The 21,307-nt window shown below is 34.5% G+C and overlaps 1 protein-coding gene, 1 long non-coding RNA gene and 1 pseudogene across 2 annotated transcripts; 1 reads left to right on the top strand and 2 right to left on the bottom strand.

Annotated features, from left to right (window-relative positions):
* Window positions 1–686: 686 nt before the first annotated feature.
* LOC149733180 (uncharacterized) lies at window positions 687–5,447 on the top strand. Its single transcript, XR_016385246.1, has 5 exons — window positions 687–987; window positions 1,128–1,292; window positions 1,371–2,538; window positions 2,605–2,864; window positions 2,928–5,447. It is a non-coding gene; the product is annotated as an uncharacterized LOC149733180 (long non-coding RNA).
* An 803-nt stretch (window positions 5,448–6,250) lies between these two features.
* LOC149733179 (uncharacterized) lies at window positions 6,251–8,251 on the bottom strand (annotated as a pseudogene).
* A 1,223-nt stretch (window positions 8,252–9,474) lies between these two features.
* On the bottom strand, window positions 9,475–10,778 carry LOC149733178 (uncharacterized). Its single transcript, XM_089882009.1, has 2 exons — window positions 9,855–10,778; window positions 9,475–9,758 (listed from the first exon to the last, which is right to left on the bottom strand). The coding sequence occupies exons 1-2, from the start codon at window positions 10,776–10,778 to the stop codon at window positions 9,558–9,560; spliced, it is 1,125 nt and encodes a 374-aa protein (XP_089738135.1). The 3' UTR covers window positions 9,475–9,557.
* Window positions 10,779–21,307: the final 10,529 nt, after the last annotated feature.

The raw sequence follows: 21,307 nt of genomic DNA, 5'->3' as shown, positions 1-21,307 counted from the left end.
TATGAACATGAAGCATGGTGAAAGGTAGTATTGTGATGTAAGCATTAGGTTCAGTTTTCCTGTGTTGATCATCAGATAATTGTTGTTAAAATGTTCATCTCCTATCAATATTTTTATGACATAGCGTGTCGCATATTTGCTCATCTACCGCTAATTATTTGTTTTGAACTGTTTATTTTTATAGTATGAAAAGGTAAATCAAGAACTCACCGTTTATTTGTTTTGAACTGTTTATTTTTAGTATGAAATGGTAAATTAAGAACTTACCGTTTATTTGTTTTTAACTGTTTATTTTCAGTATGAAATGGTAAATTAAGAACTCACCGTTTAGTTAAAGCAAGACAGATTCCTCGTCCCCATCTGCAGACCTCCTGTATGTGCTCCAGCAAATCTACGTTTTTGCTGTGAAGGAAACACACACAAATCCAAGGGAAATTGATTTTAATGCAGTGTTTCATAAAATATAGGAACAATATTTATGAAACTATTTAGCATATAGTATAAAAAATTATAAATAACACAATTATCTAGAATGATCACGAGGTGTGTGAAACAAAACACCTGTGTCGTATTTCCTGGCGCACATTTGTAAATATATGAACGCTTATATTTTATCTTAACACATTGCTTTATTTTTTCTTTGTTCTTTTCCTGCCCTTTTTGAACTACTATTTCGAAAACTTTATTATAATACCGACCCCTAAAAAAAGAGTTCTGCTCTGGGTGCGATCAGTAAGTGCAGTATAAATTTTTATTTATTATTTAGCTTTTATGCTGATCATGTGTATACAGTTTCAGAAGCGAAAAGTTACAGCCTTTTGCCTCGACTGTGTCGATCTGTCCTGCTATCCTATCCAATACATCATTTCTCAAAAGCAGAACAGAGGCCTTTACTTGAGATCAATATTAGGATTTACCCAAGCATCTGAAGCATGTGCCACTTGCAAGCAGCTGCAACTGGAAGTGCGTCGTCGATTAAAGTGCAAGGTATAAAAAATTCTATATATACGATATCAAGGTTTGTTGCAGATTCATTATTTTTGAAAAAAATTAAAAACATATAGATAGCATATGCTTTTTTTTGTTTTTGAATAGCTAATTTCTAAATAATATATTTTTGTTATTAGATTGCACAGCTGACTAAAAAAAAGTAGTCAACAGATGGCAAAACTTAGTTCATTTTTAAATGAAGATCAACTTAGCTCTCTTTCCAAAAATAGTAAAGGACAAGTGTGGTCTGATGAAACTATTAAGAAATGTTTGCAAATTAGATGTACGACTGGTGCACATGGGTAAGTTAAACATATCTTCACAAATAACAAAATTGTGAATGTTAACTGTTTAGTTAGTTAAACAATTGACTTCTACAGATATGAATTTCTAAGAAAACTGTCATTTCCAATTATATCATACAGAACTCATGTAGGCGAGTCAGTGCTTTAAAATTTCCACCAGGGATTGAACAAAACATAATCAAGTACATGGGCATGATGTTTAGCACAGCCAATATGAATGACAACGACAAACCAACTTATTGCAGTCTCTCGTGTTGGATGAAATGCAAATCAGAGAGGGCATAGACTCCGATTTAACTTTGAAGAGATTTCTTGGGTTTGTCAGTCCTGGATTTTCTGTTAATAATCAACAGATAGCATCCCATGGTCAAGGGAATATGCAGAAACTGGAAACAAATTGTTGGTAAGAAAAGCTTAGCTAAATAAATAATGTGGCTTGCATTGTATCTCTGTATTTTTATATTTTACCAGCATACTTCTCAGTCCTGGATTTTCTGTTAATAATCAACAGATAGCATCCCATGGTCAAGGGAATATGCAGAAACTGGAAACAAATTGTTGGTAAGAAAAGCTTAGCTAAATAAATAATGTGGCTTGCATTGTATCTCTGTATTTTTATATTTTACCAGCATACTTCTTTACTGATTCATCGGTTGATGAAAAAAAAAAAAACTATGGAATGTTACATTATTTACATCTCAAAGTGCTTTAATAATTTGTATAGTTGTAAAATCAATTGTAAGTGATATGAGACCTGCAAACAGGGGCTTATGGAAACAAGCAGGAATTATTACTTCAAGGTAAGTAATAAATATTGGGGTGTGGAATCTATTTCTAATTCTATAGTATCAAAAGATGGTAAAAATATATCTTTTTAGAGGACAACTGACACCTTTTTGTAACCATCCTAGACTCCCCGACCACAGCATCTGTTTTTGTGCGGATATGCCTGATTTGATTAAGAATTTCCGGTCAACACTTTTGAACAACAATGTTGTCTTGCCAGAATGGTTTGTTCAAAAATATAACCTTCGTTCAAATGAGGTAAAACATGAAATTTGATACTTTAATGAAGCAAACTCGACAAAAATTGGCAAACTTGACGAAAATTGGCATTTCATAGGCTTGATTGAAGAGCTGATTAGGATTCAAGGTAAAAAGGAATTACTCATTGCTCCAAAATAAGAAAAACCATGTTAATCCCTCGCAGTATGAGAAGATGAACGTGGGCATGGCTTCTCAAGTAAGAAATTACCTCAGTTAAGTTTGTTGACAATTAGCTAATTTGTTATATGAATTATCTGTGCAGGTTTTGAGTCATTCAACTGCCAGTGCCTTAAGAACATTGGTTGCATTGGACCAAATTAGCCAAGATGCTTTGCCAACAGCGTTTATGTGTGAATATGTAAATAATTTGTTTGATTGGTTGCATTGGACCAAATTAGCCAAGATGCTTTGCCAACAGCGTTTATGTGTGAATATGTAAATAATTTGTTTGATATATTGAATGCACGACATACTGCTGCTGCACTGTTTGCAAACTCACAAAATTTAAAAAAACTTGAAGAGGTACCATACTGTTTTTAAATTGTTCATGGTAGAAATAACTAACCAACACTTGTTTATATTAAGATGTTCCAATTTGTGCAAGAAATTAGATTTATTAACATGAAGACTAAAAGGGCTTGCTGGAAACCTGTTCAATCAAGTTGACCATTAAGTCCATTCTCTTGATTGAAAAAGATTTGGTCCAAGAAAGAAACCATTTAAAATTTCTAATACCTGGCCGATTTAAACAAGACTGTGTTGAAAATTTGTTTTCACAAATACGAAACAAAGACTCTCTCATCCAAAGTCAACTTCTTTTCGGGTTATGCTCAGATTGATCACAATTGCACAGTAATGATCATAGTAATTATTCAGCAGATGATACCCCAGATTTGATAAGCTTTATTAAAAGACATTAACCAACCTGACACTGTTGAAAGCAGAATAAAAGAAGATGTGGACTTGCCTCCTAGTATAAACTCAGCCACAGAAAAGGATTTGGATGCTGTGGAGAGCAATGGCTTTTATTACTTTTTGGGGTGGTCCACATTTAAGGAGCTGAGAAAAGTGGATTGTCACCAGTGTAAAACGTTTACCACTGCTTTAGATTCAGAACGAGTAACTGAGAAGTTTTCTGCTGTTTTGACTTTTTTAAAGTCCTATTCAAAAGATGAGAGTATTACAATGCATCTGTGTCACCCATCTCAGGTCATGATTAACTTCATGAAAAAGGTTGAGCAAGTTTTTCGAAGTCAAGTTTTGCCCAATTTAGAAAAGCATACACCGGATTCTGTTCTTCAATTGATAAAACTGCTAAATGCCAACCTCTGCCACGAAGTTATAAAAAAACATTACATTACGCTACATAAAAATTCGTTTTTATATTCATGGAAAATTGGTTAATGAAAAAATTAAGGCACAAAAGAAGATTCAATTTGCAAGCAGGACAGCCAGCTCGAAACTCCCACATCAATTGATCAAAAATGAATATTGTGCGAAAACATTGTAGTCAGATCCTTTTAGTGTAATGGGTTTAGTTGTTTTTAGTGTAATAGGTTTAGTTGTTTTTAGCGTAATAGGTTTAGTTGCTTTTAGCGTAATAGGTTTAGTTGTTTTTAGTTTAATAGGTTTAGTTGTTTTTAGTGTCATAGGTTTTTGTGTAATAGGTTTAGTTGTTTTTAGTTTAATAGGTTTAGTTGTTTTTAGTTTAATAGGTTTAGTTGTTTTTAGTGTAATAGGTTTAGTTGTTTTTGGTGTAATAGGTTTAGTAAGAAATGCGTTGGCTAAATGTCTAAAACCATTTAATAAATTGATTTATTTTCTAAACTTGATCTGGGAAAAAAGAATCCAACATTTACAATTTATGTTATACTATTAATCGCAATTGCAAAAATCGATTTACATGTAACCAAGCCAGAAACGTTACACTTAAAGTTATAATAAACTTCAAATAATGCTCGCAAATGAGAACAACACAACCAAGCAGCCTGCAGAGAACATCCTTTTTGCACACAATTTTCGTCTGTGCATATTGTTTTTGACGTCGTCACAGAACGATTGAGTGACGCAACTTAAATACAAGTTCTATGGCTTTGTTCCAAGCCATATAGTGCTTTTTCAAACATAAATAAAAATTTCCTGCACAAATTGGCTATCAACCTTTTTGTCAAAATCGTGTTACACTGTACAGACTTTACTCTGAGTCAAGTATCTCATCCTTCAATTTAGCAATAGCAATACCAGGCTTGGCACAAAGTTTAAGAGTTTTTGCCTTTCCGGTATCATTGATATACTCCGAAGGGAAGTGATGTTCACATTAAGCAGCACTACACATCCTAACAAAATAATAACATATGGCGTATAAATGCCTTTCCAGTATCATTTATATACTCCGAAGGGAAGTGATGTTCACATATAGCAGCACTACACATCCTAACAAAATAATAAAATGTGGCGTATAAATATCTCTGAACTAGAGAAGAACAAATGTCGGCTTGAGGGCATAAGCACCTAAACTTAGAAGCCACTTAGGAGAAAACGTAAGTAATGCTGTTTGTACTTTTAAATGGATGACAAAAGGTTATTCACCCGAGTTTACAAATATATTATAATATAATAAACTCATAACTTACGATTCTTTGTGCAAGATATCTTTAATGATATCGCCATTTCCCTCGTCTCGCATACTTAATAAAAAATCCCTCAGATACTGTCGGTGGTTCCTTTCAACTTCATCACCTGTCAAATTAGGCCTATATAAGGTGAAGTCCCCACCTCTGACTTTTGTCGGGTCCAGTGACAATTAGGTACAGCACGTGTGTTGCAGACATTTTAATATTGACTGTAAATGTAATTTTAGGTAAACGAAGTCCGCTAAACTAATAAAATAGTGTACCCTGTATTTATCCATAAAAGTGTACCTTTGTATTTATCCATAAATTCAATTAGCCTTTCGACCTTGTCGATGTGTCCTGCTGCTATCCCTACCCAGTACATCAACTCTCAAGTTTTTTTTTTCGATAAAGCAGAACAGAGGCCCTTCCTTGAGATCAATATTAGGATTCTAGGATAAAAACAACGGTGTCGATGTGTGACTGTGTCCTGCTATTCGGTTTTTTTTGATTAAGCAGGACAGCGGCCCTTCCTTGGAATTGATTACAGGATAAAAAAATAAATTAAAAGTTCAAAAATCTCACACTGGTGCCCCGTTTTGGTACAGACTTAACATGTCTTCTGGTTCAGAGGTGACATGAAAAAGACATTTAACAGCCTGATTCTTGATTTTTTCCAAAAGCTTTTGTGAAAAACAGTATTCATCTAATAAATATGTGCGCGGAATAAACCAAAATCCTCTTTAACTCCTAGATTCACAACCATCAGGGTTTACAACAGGGGGTTTGTATTGCATTATTTCTTTTAAGATTTTTAACAAGTTGTGGGCAGCAATTGAATTTTTATTTTCCGATTTAAAAAACTGCATCCATGCGTGTTGTTGCAATGTTGTGGGAATTTAGCAATAACTTTGTCCCGGTTCCTGAACCCACTCATTGCAAATTCAGCAATAATATTAGAAATGATGCGCTCACCATCATTGGACAAATCCTTTCACAGACTCTTTCCTCCTCTTCATCCCTATCACCATGTATATCCAGCAAATGATCGATAAATATTTTCATAAATGTTGTTTCCCATATTTCATTAAACACTGCGTTAAAATCAATTTCCATTGGATTTTTGTGTGTTTCCTGCACAGCAAGAACTTAGATTTGCTGGAGCACATATAGGTAGTGTGCAGATGGGCATTTAAGCAGTGCGGGCACTTTCTCCATCATGTCGATAAGAGACCCTCGTCGCTCGTCACCTTGGAGTAGTTAACACCATTTTAGTTTTTAATAGAAAATACTCTAAGCTTTTTTTATAGTGTAACCTCCTAAAATCTAAATGTTCAATGATTTAAAATACGTATGAAGTAATTTCAGTTTCAATACATTCACAACGGGGGGTTGTATTGCATTATTTTTTTAATTTTTTTTAACAAATTGTGGGCAGCAATTGAATTTTTATTTTCCGATTTAAAAGAAAAACTGCATACATGCATTGTTGCAATATTGTAGGAATTTAGCTGTAACTTTGTCCCGGTTTTGAACCCGCATATTGAAAATTCAGACATAATATTAGAAATGATGCGTTCACCAACATTGGACAGCTCCTTTTCACAGACGCTTTCCTCCTCTTCATATCTATCACCGTGTATATCCAGCAAATGATCGATAAATATTATCATAAATTATGGGAATATGTTTCCCATAATTTATGAAACACTGCATTAGAATTAATTTCCCTTGGATTTTTATGTGTTTCCTTCACAGCAAGACCGTAGAATTGCTGGAGCACCTACAGGTAGTCTGCAGATTTAAGTAGTCCAGCACTTTCTCCATCATGTCAATAAGAGACCCTCGGCTCGTCAAACTCATAGCTTTTTTTATAGTGTAACCTCTTCAAATCTAAATGTTCAATGATTGAAAAGACGTATGAAGTAATTTCAGTTTTAATAGATTCCCATCAGGGTTTACAGCAGGTTTTTTTTGTATTGCATTATTTCTTTATAAACTGCATGCGTGGTTGCAATGTTGTGGGAATTTAGATGTAACTTTGTCCCAGTTCTTGAACCCGCTCATTGCAAATTCAAACATGCGTTCACCATCATTCCTTTTCACAGACTCCTACAAAATGAATTAGAATTTTTTCCGATATCAGTAGGTTCAATATCTGCTGGATCAGAACTCAATGCATAAGTTCTGAGATTTTTACTCATGAAGTCCTTATTTGGTGCCGCCTGTCAGAGAATCAGCAAATAGGTCGTCCAGAAAACTTTCGTTCAACTCTTTTTAGACATTAATATATGTAGAATACTGTGCATTGTATATTATAAGCTACAGCTATTAGTATGGCTACAAAAGTAATTTCTTTACGCAAACGATCAGTCAAATTCGCTAAATTATTAAAGATGTGTTATTACTGTACACACGGCCTAATAGAGATACCGCCTGATAATTCACATTTTACGTTTGAAATCAGAAGGCCTATTGTACATCACAAACACCATTATTTTCAACTGTTAAGCCATGTATTTTGCCTAAAAAAGGTAGCAGTAATGGGAAAAATGCATTGAAAAACATACGATTTTAGCAATGAAGTTAATTATCTACATAAGTATAGCTACATGCAACGTTAGAAGTGAAAACACACCAAAATAATATTATAAATAAAGACTTGTAAACATAATAAAGACGTAAACAAAGTTTACAGCACCAAGACGGGATTAAACAACAAAGAAAAAAAGCTTTCATTAAGAAACTGCTTCAATGCTGCTTGTGAGAGCAGGGTTATATCCTCAAGGCATTAGATGTTTGATTTTGCAAATATTTAAGTGTCCAACCAATCAGCAAATAACGTTAAATCATTTCACCTATTAATCATCATTTAAACAATGGCTGAACCAAGTGGTCTAAAGAGAATCTTGTTTTAGGATTGAACACTGTAGACCAAAACATGTGTTGATAAGTTAAACTACAAAAGTTGGGGTTACTAGAAGAGTGGACCAGGTTGCTAGTCTACGGTACATAAGCCATTTTGCCCTCAACTCCCATTTTCTAGGAGCCAAAAGAACGAAGGTTTGTTCAGACAGAACTGATAACAAGACCAATTTTAATACATGCAGCGCACTTGTGGACCACTAAAACTGTAGTTGAATGTATAACATAATTTGAATGAACTGTATCAGTACCAAGTAAGTTTAGACGCACAAGTGGTTCACGTTAAACATAAAACATATATACATTGACACAGATAATCATTGAACCTGCAAACCAAACGGCGATTGCTAAAACTATCTTGTTGACGGGCATGTCTAAAACCCTGAAAACCTGACTGCCCTGAATTTTAATTCAGTGTTGCCAGATTATTTTCGTATTTTTTAATACGTTTGCAAAAGCGGCCCTGACTTTCGTGATTGCAAATCAAAGCAGCCCTGAACTTTCGTAATTGTGTGTATATATACATCCCTGAATTTCGTTATAGTATGTATATTCAGCCCTGAATTTCGTTATAATATGTATATACAGCCCTGAATTTCGTTATAGTATGTATATACATCCCTGAATTTCGTGATTGTGTATATATACATGACATCCCTGAATTTCGTTATAGTATGTATATTCAGCCCTGAATTTCGTTATAGTATGTATATACATCCCTGAATTTCGTGATTGTGTATATATACAGCCCTGACTTTCATGATTGTGTATATATAGGCCTACAGCCCTGACTTTTGTGATTGTAAATATATGCAGCCCTGAATTTCGTGATTGTATGTATATATTCAGCCCTGAATTTCGTTATAGTATGTATATATTCAGCCCTGAATTTCTTTATAGTATGTATATACAGCCCTGAATTTCGTTATAGTATGTATATATTCAGCCCTGAATTTCGTTATAGTATGTATATACAGCCCTGAATTTCGTTATAGTATGTATATATACAGCCCTGAATTTCGTTATAGTATGTATATACAGCCCTGAATTTCGTTATAGTATGTATATACAGCCCTGAATTTCGTTATAGTATGTATATACAGCCCTGAATTTCGTTATAGTATGTATATACAGCCCTGAATTTCGTTATAGTATGTATATATACAGCCCTGAATTTCGTTATAGTATGTATATATAGTCCTGAATTTCGTTATAGTATGTATATTCAGCCCTGAATTTCGTTATAGTATGTATATATTCAGCCCTGAATTTTGTTATAGTATGTATATACATCCCTGAATTTCGTTATAGTATGTATATACAGCCCTGAATTTCGTTATAGTATGTATATATTCAGCCCTGAATTTCGTTATAGTATGTATATATTCAGCCCTGAATTTCGTTATAGTATGTATATTCAGCCCTGAATTTTGTTATAGTATGTATATATTCAGCCCTGAATTTCGTTATAGCCTATATATATACAGCCCTGAATTTCGTTATAGTTTATATATACAGCCCTGAATTTCGTGATTGTAAATATATACAGTCTAGACTTTTACTTCAAAAGCACGATACTGGAGTAGATGTAAGTGTTCAGAGTTGTAACGAATTTTAATTTAAGAAATTTGACGCGTTTCTTTGACCGTCATACAAAAAATAACTATATCGTACAGGGTCAGATGCACAATCTGCATATAAAATACACAGCGTCGGACTGCTGACATGTTGAATGGATCCATCGTCTGCACACGCAACACATATTTTGCGTCACAGATTCGTCGTATCCTCCGTTACACCAGGGAGCTCCACAAATAGACCAGCCCCTTACAGAATCGTGGAGACTTTTTGGAAGGATTTCCGCTTCGGCAGTAGTAATCTAATAAATCATTATGTAGAAATATTATATTTATAGCTAATGTTAGTGTAAAACTGTAAATTATAACAATTTCGGCCTATGTACGAAACAATGTACCTGTGGACGGTGAATTTCCTCTGCGAAGGCGCACACTATGCGCTTTTTATCTGAATTTGAGATCTTTCTTTCACTGATAGTGTAGTTATGTTCCGACTCGCTCTTTATCAATGTATTTACAACCCAACTTCTTGCATTGTCAGAGTTGAAAGAGGAATAGGGAAGTCTGTTCAGAATGCAAAATGCATTAGCAATCACGTGTATGCCGCAATCGATTCCATTGATTTGACAAGGAGGTTTTTCATCCACCACCTGCCAAGCAACCATTTCGTGAAATAAATTTGCATCATAATAACATGCTTTAAGTAATTTTAACACCGTCTGCCCGTGTTTTAATATTGAAGAAGATTTCGCACGTGAAAGAGAGTCCAACATGTGAATTTTCTTTGTTTTGAAAATTGCGACTGCCAACAGCCAGTGACAGCAATTTTGATTGATTGGAAAAAACAATACATCTTTGTTAAGGGGCGTGAATCTTTGTATAAAATTGACAATGCAATCGTAGCGCCGGTTAACTGCAGCTGCATATAATTGTGAAGAGAAGATTTGTGCATTAAGGGTTGATTCAGAAATAAACTGATTGATGCACACTTCTATTGCATAGTCATCTATCCATTTGCGTTCTTTAACCAAATTAATGCTGCTTTGCAGTTCACGACTCATCGGAATTATTCGTTTGTCATTTACATTTAAAAGGGCATTCCAAGGGTAAACAAAATCTTCTGGGTGTTTTTTGATCGGTGAAGAGGCTTTGATCGGTGAAGAGGGTTTGATCGGTGGAGAAGCTTTGATCGGTGAAGAAGCTTTGATCGGTGAAGAAGCTTTGATCGGTGAAGAGGGTTTGATCGGCGAGGCAAAGCTGAAGGACACCCGGGCCTGACTGCTTTTACGGGGCGTCGATTGTAGCTGTTGGCTGCATATCATAGAGTCGGGAGCAGGGGTGGTGTTGTAATCATAGTCTTTTGTTCTTGGCTTTTATCTTCCTGATTTGCCTTCTCCCCTTCTTGAGCGTTTACGCAATACCGAAAGAGAGTAAGTGTTTTTGTCCTCCAATTTCATGCCGATCGAAAGTTCCACTGCGAGAACGTGCATGCATCTTCCTGTACTTTTGCAGGAACACTTCGGTTTGGGCAGTATTTGCACGGCATGTGACGTCTTTGTAAATCTGTTATAAACAGTAAATGTCCTGGTGGAGGAGGATAAACAAACTGTGTTGTTTTTGACACAGTCAAGAGCCATTGCCCTTTGAGACAACCGGAACGTAGATTTTTTTTCTATCCCCTGTACTGGGTGAAATGTATTTTTGATTTCATTAATGATTTCAAAGGGTGATGCAACATACTGATGTGACCATTTGCAATTTGTGACATCTTTTATGGAAAATTCGTTTTTTAAAGTCCAGTTTCCAAAACCGCACATGCTTCTTTCAAATTCATATAAAATATATACTTGATATCGCTGTAAAGACAAAACCATGCAATCGATCGGCATCTCGGTCCACGAATTCCATTCTTTAAGAATGTTGTTAAAAGATTCAGATATATTATTGGTGCATGCAATGCTACCATCAAATGCAGCAAATTTGGATGTGGTGAAGCGACATGAATTTCTTATTAGGTCATTTTTCAGGTGACTCTCAAAATATTTAAGAAATGGTTGTGACCAGTTCATTGAACGTTCCTCAATAATTCCATGGAAGTCTTCCTCTGATTCTGAGAGCAGAAGCTTCTCCACGTCGTCCTTATAAACTTTTTGATCGTCTTTTTGACCACCGCTTTTTTGCACCCACTTTTCAACATCGCAGAGAATATGGTTTGCACAAAACACAATGGAAAGGTTTGGTGATACTTTCTCGAGAGCATTAAAAATTCCTCTTTCGCGATCAATTACTATTGGCATGTCAGAAATTTTTTCATGGTCAATATCGGTAAAAATTGTTTTTAAAAATTCTTCATGTAAATGTTGAAATTTTCTTTCTTGCATCAAAAATCCAATAGGGAATATAGGATCATTCACAAGACGAACGTTTCTTCCAACAAGAGGTGACACATAAAAATCCCCCAACGTAAAAGTTGTATCGTATGATAATAAATGTTTGTAAGATGACCCAAGCCGAAATATTTCTTTTACCTTTGTTATCATTTCTGGCATATATAAAATAATAGTCATGTCCGGAGAAAAACTGATTTTTTTAACAAACCCGCCCAGGCCCTGTAATTCCAGAAGACTAAAAATTTCGTCATTTGTTATTTTGTTTTTTCTGCGTTCATTGTGCATGGTATTTGAGCATTGTTTTATGTTTCTTGCTTGGTTTACTGGCATACATTCAATGGTTTCCTTTTTATTTTGTAACGTGACGTATGTGTTTTTAGGCTTTGAATTGTGTTCTCCGTGTTCCTTGATTTCTTCCAAAACTTCTTTTTTTACACCAACAAATATTTTATTTTTAGATTTAGAATTCCCATGGGGTTTTGGTTGGTGAATGGTTTCATCTCCCATATAATGAATAAGAAAAACGGATGGTTCTTCGCTACTCAAGTCACTTCTGCACATAACATGTTTTATAAAGCTATTGGTTGAATCACGAGAATTATTTCGTTTTGGGTCTTGCAGGTGAGAGTACCACTTTCTTAATAATTTGCCAAATGGTTTGTTTCCCTTGTTGATCCATTTGTACTGATCACAGTGGAAATCACGCTGTAACTTTTTGCTTTTACCCTGGTAAACAAATACTTCACCCCCCTTCGGTTTTACTTGCGGCTCGTTTAAAATTTGACTATCCAAGCACTTACTTAATATTGATAAAGCTTCACTTTCTGTCAAACCCACATGTTCTCCGGTAAGAACTGGCTTAAGCGTAGACATTCTATTATCTTCCTCCTTCCTGTAATAATACACTTAGCTCAAATAACACGGCTGAATTCTGATACTGTTCTGAAATTGCTTCTGGTAGTTCAGGTACAAATCGTGTATGACTCGAAATGCTTGCATTATGATGTAAATTAACTTATTGTTACGAAAATACTAATAATTAAGTTTATAAAAAATACCAGGAATCAATGGTGTAACATACAAACAATCAAAGTCGATCGGTCTGGCTTTGTATACCGGTACTCACATTCACGAAAGTCAGGGCTGCTTATATTTACAGTTACAAAAGTCAGGGCTGTAGGCCTATATATACACAATCATGAAAGTGAGGGCTGTATATACATACTATAACAAAATTCAGGGCTGTATATATACATACTATAACGCAATTCAGGGCTGAATATATACATACTATAACGAAATTCAGGGCTGAATATTATTATATACTATAACGAAATTCAGGGCTGTATATACATACTATAACGAAATTCAGGGATGTATATACATACTATAACGAAATTCAGGGCTGTATATATACATATACTATAACGAAATTCAGGGCTGTATATACATACTATAACGAAATTCAGGGCTGAATATATACATACTATAACGAAATTCAGGGCTGTATATACATACTATAACGAAATTCAGGGCTGTATATATACATACAATCACGAAATTCAGGGCTGCATATATTTACAATCTTAAAAGTCAGGGCTGTAGGCCTATATATACACAATCATGAAAGTCAGGGCTGTATATACATACTATAACGAATTTCAGGGCTGAATATATACATACTATAACGAAATTCAGGGATGTATATACATACTATAACGAAATTCAGGGATGCATATACATACTATAACGAAATTCAGGGCTGAATATACATACTATAACGAAATTCAGGGCTGTATATACATACTATAACGAAATTCAGGGATGTATATACATACTATAACGAAATTCAGGGCTGTATATACATACTATAACGAAATTCAGGGATGTATATACATACTATAACGAAATTCAGGGCTGTATATACATACTATAGCGAAATTCAGGGCTGAATATATACATACTATAACGAAATTCAGGGCTGTATATACATACTATAACGAAATTCAGGGATGTATATATACACACAATTACGAAAGTTCAGGGCTGCTTTTATTTGCAATCACGAAAGTCAGGGCCGCTTTTGCAAACGTATTAAAAAATACGAAAATAATCTGGCAACACTGAATTAAAATTCAGGCAATTCAGGGCAGTCAGGTTTTCAGGGTTTTAGACATGCCCATTGATGACTAACTAAATGTGCGCTAGTTTAGTTTTGACACAATCACTGGTTTAGACAAAAATGTTTGTTATTTCAGTAGCGAAATGGATATAGAGAGCTATACTGGATATACTGTCTCGTAATTTTCTTTGACTGAGTGCGAATCCCCCCAGTAATACGGAACTACGTAATCTGTTCTAACCTAAAAGACTACCTGTAGGTTATCTTACAGGTAATTTTAAACACTCTTTATGAATACAAAACAACCCTGATATTCTCTTTGCAACTAGCATAATAGCATACACCTTCTTTTTTAATAGAAAATTCAAATTTAACATGTTTGCACCCGAACAATGGGATAATGATGTTTGTGACGTACAATAAATAGATCTTTTTTTCAAATTTCAAAGGTAAAATGTGAATTATCAGGCCGTATCTCTAGTAGGCCGTGTGTACTATGCTGATATGTTTGCACCCGAACATGTTTGTGACGTACAATAATAGTTTTTTTTCTAATTTCATATTTCTAATAATTAAAAATGTTTACATACGAACTCGCCTTGCACTGTTATACTGCACTGTCTGGCTGACCTCTCGGGCCAAGTGCAACGTCGGTGCACTAATGCGTGAAAAGTGGTCTGGTTAGCGTATACACTTTAGTACCAGCGTACACTTTACTATGGTAAATGGCTGTAATAAACAACCTAAATATGCTCCAGGTAGCACTGCTGTATATTTACGACGTTTTCCTTCTCAGCCAGTTTCGGACCACTGTTATTGTATTTATTGTTGGAACACGCACTTACACTTTTTTATGAAGGAGTTTTTTTGATATTATTTGACTTGTAATCTTTTTTATAAAGGAGTTTTTTGATATTATTTGACATGAAATCTCTTTAACAAAATTGGTACAAGATACTTATCTTATAGGGTTGTGAAGATAGGGATTTATCTGACGCATTTCGACCGAAATTATACGCTTGAGTGACCTTATACCACGTGGTGTCGTGGTCGCAGAAATTCTTGACTCTCGCTTTGTAGCTTATTGTATATTTTATATTTTTATTTATATATACGGTCCAGTAGGTACCACTCAGTTATAATGTCAGTGAATTCAAGTATGACAGTGGAAGTTGCCTATGATGACGACTTCTTAAGTGATCTGGAAAAGCTGGAAACAGTTGAGCTTGAGCTTCCTGATTTTGAAGAACAGTCTATTATTGCTAAACAACCGACCGCAATACATGAATTTAAAGGTTTTAAATTATCCACGTTTGGACAATCTTGGGTTAAAAAGTGGACACAGTGTAGGAAACTTAATAATGCTTTGGATGAAAACATAGCTGATTATCCTGTTGTAAGTTTGAAATATGATCAGTTTTTTACGACTAAACCCACAAACAAAGACGGCCCAATGCTGGTTCTCGAGTTGTTGGAATACTGCTCTATTCTCGCTTGCAAGACCACAACTTTACCTCAATCCAATACTGCTGATGCAACAATCCCATTAAATGAAATTCAGATGGAAACTTGTCAATATTTGGGTGGGTATTGTGCAAAGAAATGCATAGGTCGGTACAAAGAAGTTGCTCAATATCTGGAATTGACATCCGAAAAAACAGAATGCAGACTTTTTAATATAATGGAAAAAAAACAAGGAATCTTGGTTTACCCATCACCAAAACTAACTATGATTTTAGAATATGCAATGATGGAAGTAAATTCAGCGACTGCGATAGAAGATTACCAAAATATCTGCTTTAAAGTTATTGAAGATAGAATTCTTGAATCAGAAACTTTTTCATTATTTGTAAATATGTTATATGACCAATTGGATGAACATGATGTATCTAAGAAAGAGTGTCACAAATGTGCTATTTACATTGTAAAATTGTTTGTTAAAATACTGGCCCACACTTTTGTACGGCGATTGTTTGAAAAACTATTTACAAGCGTAAGCAAATGCTCTAAAGGTTTGCGTGGTGATCTCAAAAAAAATAAATCCTTGTTGAAGTAACTGTACATAAATTCCAATGAAAATTGTGTTTATTAAAGCTATATATAAATCAAATACAAACCAAAAAAAACATAAACAAAATAGCACTATTGATTACTGCAGTGACGGAGAATACTAGTATATAAACTGAATTAACATTTATTAAGTTTAATGAACTAAACGATGGATATCTATGTAACAAAACAATAACCAATAAACAAAAACGCTAGAGGCAGAACGAAGTAGCCAGTAAAACTCTACCACACTACAATACATAAATTTCAGAAATTATTTTACTTTCTTGAAAGGAACATGGGAAACTTCTGTCCAAGCATTTGTGGATCCATATGTAGTGTTACCATTTTTTACTTTTTTTATAATTTTCCTTTGGACAATATGCTGCACTCCATATGCAACTTGCGCTGCATCAGGGTTTTGAGAAAATCTCCCAAATTGCCGCTAAAATTTCACAATATTGTTAGCCTATAAGTATAATAACTATAGTAATCTCATACTTACTAAGTTTCCGAAAAACGCTTCCAATACATCTTGGGATATTGTACCGAAGCACACATATCTCATACCATCCAGATCCAACAACCTTTTTGCAAGCTGAATAAAGTTATTGGTGGTGAACAAGAGTCCTTCCATTGTGGGCATTGGCAGAAGTCTTTTGTCACTCTCTTTTTTGTGATTGTTTCTAACATCTTGCTAAAATAGCGAATTTAGTTATGTTTTGGTTATATCAGTTGTTGCGAATAAAACACACCAGCCACATTTTTATTTTGGGTAGAAATTCATCTCGCAACCAAGTAATCCGCTCATCATCCATACTGTCCACTGGGTTATTGGCTTTACAGGTCATTATTTCATACCATCTACAAAACGAAAATCAAAATTTTACATAGATTTGTCACTTAAACCATAATTTAATAATTACCTTACCTATCAAACAGTAAAATAAATTCTGCAGTTGCTTCCGCACCATTTATCATGCGCAATGATCTCCCCACTTTCCACGAAATTGTGTCTCGGGCCAAGTTTACTTTCATCTAAATTAAAAACAGTAAATTGTTGCTTGTTTCTAACTTTAAACACACTAACCTTAGAAAAATTGTTCAATGACATATGTGCTTGTGTAAGCCGAGTCCAGCGTGTGAAAGGAAGAGACTTTTCCAATGAATAAAGATCCGAAATATGCTTCCAAATTATTTCTCTTCCACATTCACCATTCATGTTTAACAATCTCTTTCCGCTCCAACCGGATGAGAGCAATCCATTCCGAACAGTCTAAATATGGCAAATGAAAATAAGAACAAAAATTATGGTTATTATGAGAAATGTCAATTCACACACCTTCAATAAATGTTGAACGTCAGAACAGAGATAAATTGGGTTGTTGATATTGTATGGGTTTGGTGCAGAAAAAACTCCTTGCAAGGGGATGTTCTTTTTTCCAGATAACTGCTTAAAGAATTTTCTATTCGTGGCTGCACCATCAGCCACTACAGCATGGACATGAATGTTTCTTTTTTCCAATTCATACAAGATTTTCCAGAATTTTAATGAAATTTGACAGGCTGGTGTGCTCTTTGTGGGATACCAGGCAAGCGGTATACTTACCTCTTTTTTAAATGATCGAACATAGAAAACTAAAAAATAATTTTATTTAAAATGTTATTAAAAACCCTATTATCATTAATAAAGAAAATAACACATACCAATAATATGGGTTGCAATTTCATTTGTTTCCCACCCAAAAACAAACCCAGATATTTCTCCATTTTGATATACTAGATTCTCGCGAACTGAAAATAATAAATAAATACAAACTGTCAGTACCAATCAAATTTACTAACTTTTCATTTCATCCACTGTGATGTACACTGGAAGTGATTCATTCTCTTCCATTATTCGATCCAATTCCTCAAGAGCCATTTCATTTATTCCGGGCGTAGCTTTAAAGTTATTTCTAAAGAATAAAAAAACATTAGTATTACTAGTACACCTAGTGTCCTAGTAGTATACCAGTGTCACATACATTATTAATGGATAGTAACTTATCCATGAATTCAGTTTACCTGTACTTTGAAATTGTGGCTGGAGAAGGTAAAAATAATACATCACTGTTACGAATATGATGATAAGCAGCCGGAGACCGTGCATATAATTCAATAGACCAGCGTATCATGTCAGGGTGAAATTTTCTTCCTTTGGGGTCCACTTTGGCATTCTTGATCTGTTCTTGAAAAAACAATATTTGCCATTCATTGAGAGTTGAAACATCCCTCCCAAAAAGCTTCTATAATATAAAAAATGTTAGACTTACTTAGATGCTGTGAACTGAGTTTATTAATGCTCACCATCATGGTTTTATCATCCACTGTAGAAGTAGAACATGGAACATCCTCGGAACTTTTGGTGGCTTGATTGTTTATGATTTCACATTCAACACAACAGCCTGCAGGATCTAAATACAAACGTCTGTAATACCACACAATCATATCTACAAAAAACCTACTTGAACAAATGACATGGCATTTATTAGGTCTGAAGTATGAATACTTTTTACATATTTGATCTTTTTTTCCATCCCAATAATAGGCACAATGATTTTTGAAACATCCTTGATTTTCAACTCCTTTACAGATGCTGATGTTGTCAAAGACAGCTGAAAAGTATTTATACCAAGTTAACCAAGCAAATTCAAACTACAGAACTATGAATACATACACAGAATATTAATGCAGGAGTTCATTTTAAAATTCACTAAAGGCCACCTTCTTTGCTTTATTTTCCAACCAGCAACGTATAATTGTTCCATTTGAAGGTCATTGTTAATGACAATCCTAAAAGTAGTTTAATTAAAAAATGAATAAACGATGCTGCATAATAACTTGTCAAGTTTGATATATGTTGTCACTAACTGTCACAGTGCTGTTGAATATACTGCATTAAACTGGACTAGCATGAATTATTATAATATCCTACTTGATATTGGGAATCAAGTTTTCTTCTTCATCTTGCTTTTCAATGACAAAGCTGTTCATACGAAAGTAGTAAATCCAATTCACTAAAAAAAATTTTTTTCTGAATATATATATGGTTTTCTGTGTATAATCAGATTTTTCGGATTATATGGTTATCTGGCTAAACACAATTCTATACCAAGCCAGCTGCCTGCATGCATAATTACATTAAATTTAAAGAAATATGTTTGCTCTAGTTGGTATATAGGGTAAAATGAATTATTCTACTTTCGCCAAATCTACTGTATGAATTACTTGCTTCTACTTGCTTGATACTATGTCACCACTGTGAATTTAATGCTTACTGTCATATTCTGCACTAGGATTGTATCTATTATAAAATAATGCAATGCTAACTTTGATACTTTTCCGGCATCTTTGTCATGTTTTTGTGCAGTTGCTGAATGGTACTCTGCCATACTTTTGCTGGAAGTGGGTGTTTCACTGCAGGGGGCTTCCTGGGCTCTTTTTGTGTTATTGCTTTTGGCAAATAATAACATGGCACTGCTCCAATGCGCAACTTATTTTTGGACTGTGACTTGACTATGTCTTCTTGTTTAAAATGTCTTTCACAAATTGCTGCACTATATGTAAAATATTAATTAATTCACTGTTGTAGATGTAGCCTTGTATTAACCTAGCCTACTGAGAAGTTTAATTTCAACAACTCGATATTCTCACAACAAACAAATTACAAAAGAGCGGACGGTCAACAAATATGAATTAAACCTAGATAAACTTACGCTTCTTTGTGAAGAAGTTGTTTTATATTGTCTCCTTTCTTAGCATCCCTCATCGACAAAAGCATATTTGTTAGTTTTGTGTAATGTTCACGTTCTTCCATTGTTTTCTTGCCCAAATCAGGTCTGCATACCACAAAAAGACTAGTACCCGAGTCACGATAAGATCTCCCACAGTCGGGAATGGCACAATTAAACGGCATTTTAACTTTAAACACTGATCAAACTACTTATTCTTAATAGAAAACACGAATTACATACAATAGGCTATACACCGAATATGTGATATACTCAAAATGTATAGGTGACACAAAAATACATATAATATGGCTGTAACATTCCCATATCTCACGCTAGTGTTATCTACCTATCTAAAGTGCTGCAAAACTTTTTCAACATCGATTAACTATTGATTCCTAATCAAATTTTGCACTTTTTCACATCAGAAAGATTCGATATAACTGGTCTGTAGACGCTTTCGCGCGAATCCGACATTTTTTCTCATCGAGCTGTATAAGGTCACTCAAGCGTGATGCGTAACACGCAAAGCATCGCAGATAAATCCCTATCTTCACAACCCTATACTTATCTTCTACACTTTTTGCGAACTCCGGGCAAAAAAAAGCCTGCGGACTGTTGCAATTTTTGTCGTAATAAACTGCACAATTTCTAGCCGGCATTTTAATCCTGAATAAAATAAACTCTACACCTTTTAAATATAATTTAACTATAAAGGATTCAAACTATTGGCAATTCCTCTAATGCTTCCATGCTCGTTCTACAAGTACGTGAAGATGAGATTAGACCTTTTCTGCCATTGTAATATTACAGGATAATAAAAAATGATCGGCCAATCTTATAGGAGCAACATAAAAATAAGTAATGGTGTTATTTAACAAACCTTTCTTTATTTGGCATGCTCTTTCTGTTGTCTCTTTTACTAGCATCCCCCATTGACAACATATTTCTTGTGAGCTGACGGTGGTAATGCTCTGTCTAATCTCACTTTTTTCCCTAACTCATGCCCTTTATTTTTTGTGCGAATAGCCACATCATAGGGTACAATGCGATGACATAACGTGATAGCTAAAAATATTTGAGACACATTAACTTAAAGAAATTGCCCTGAAAAACATGTCGCATTAACGTTAAAAATATAAAATCACTACAGACACACCAATTTACAGTGCGATAATAAAAGAGCAAAAGAACTATGTGGTGATATTAGTAAAAAATGATATTAGAAGCAAATTCTGATCTGACCTGCTGCTCTACAACCCAAGGTACGTTACAAATACAAAAGATCACATATCTAATGAATGAGCACGTTTTAAACTAATTTAGCCTAATATAGTAGAGTCGGAGAGGATGAGACACCTTTACCACAATAGCCTGATCGTGTTTTAAACAATTAACAACGGTCTGTGGAAGTCGTTTTAATTCATTAAATGTTCTTTGTCTACTACCAAATAAAAAGGGAAAACAAAATGAAAAGGTGTCAAAAAATATTTTATAAAATAATTCTCATTAGGGTG

Source organism: Ciona robusta, chromosome 7 (genome assembly GCF_009617815.1).
Source record: "Ciona robusta chromosome 7, ASM961781v2".
Lineage (NCBI taxonomy): Eukaryota > Metazoa > Chordata > Ascidiacea > Phlebobranchia > Cionidae > Ciona > Ciona robusta.
This window is presented reverse-complemented; position numbering and strand designations above follow the sequence as displayed.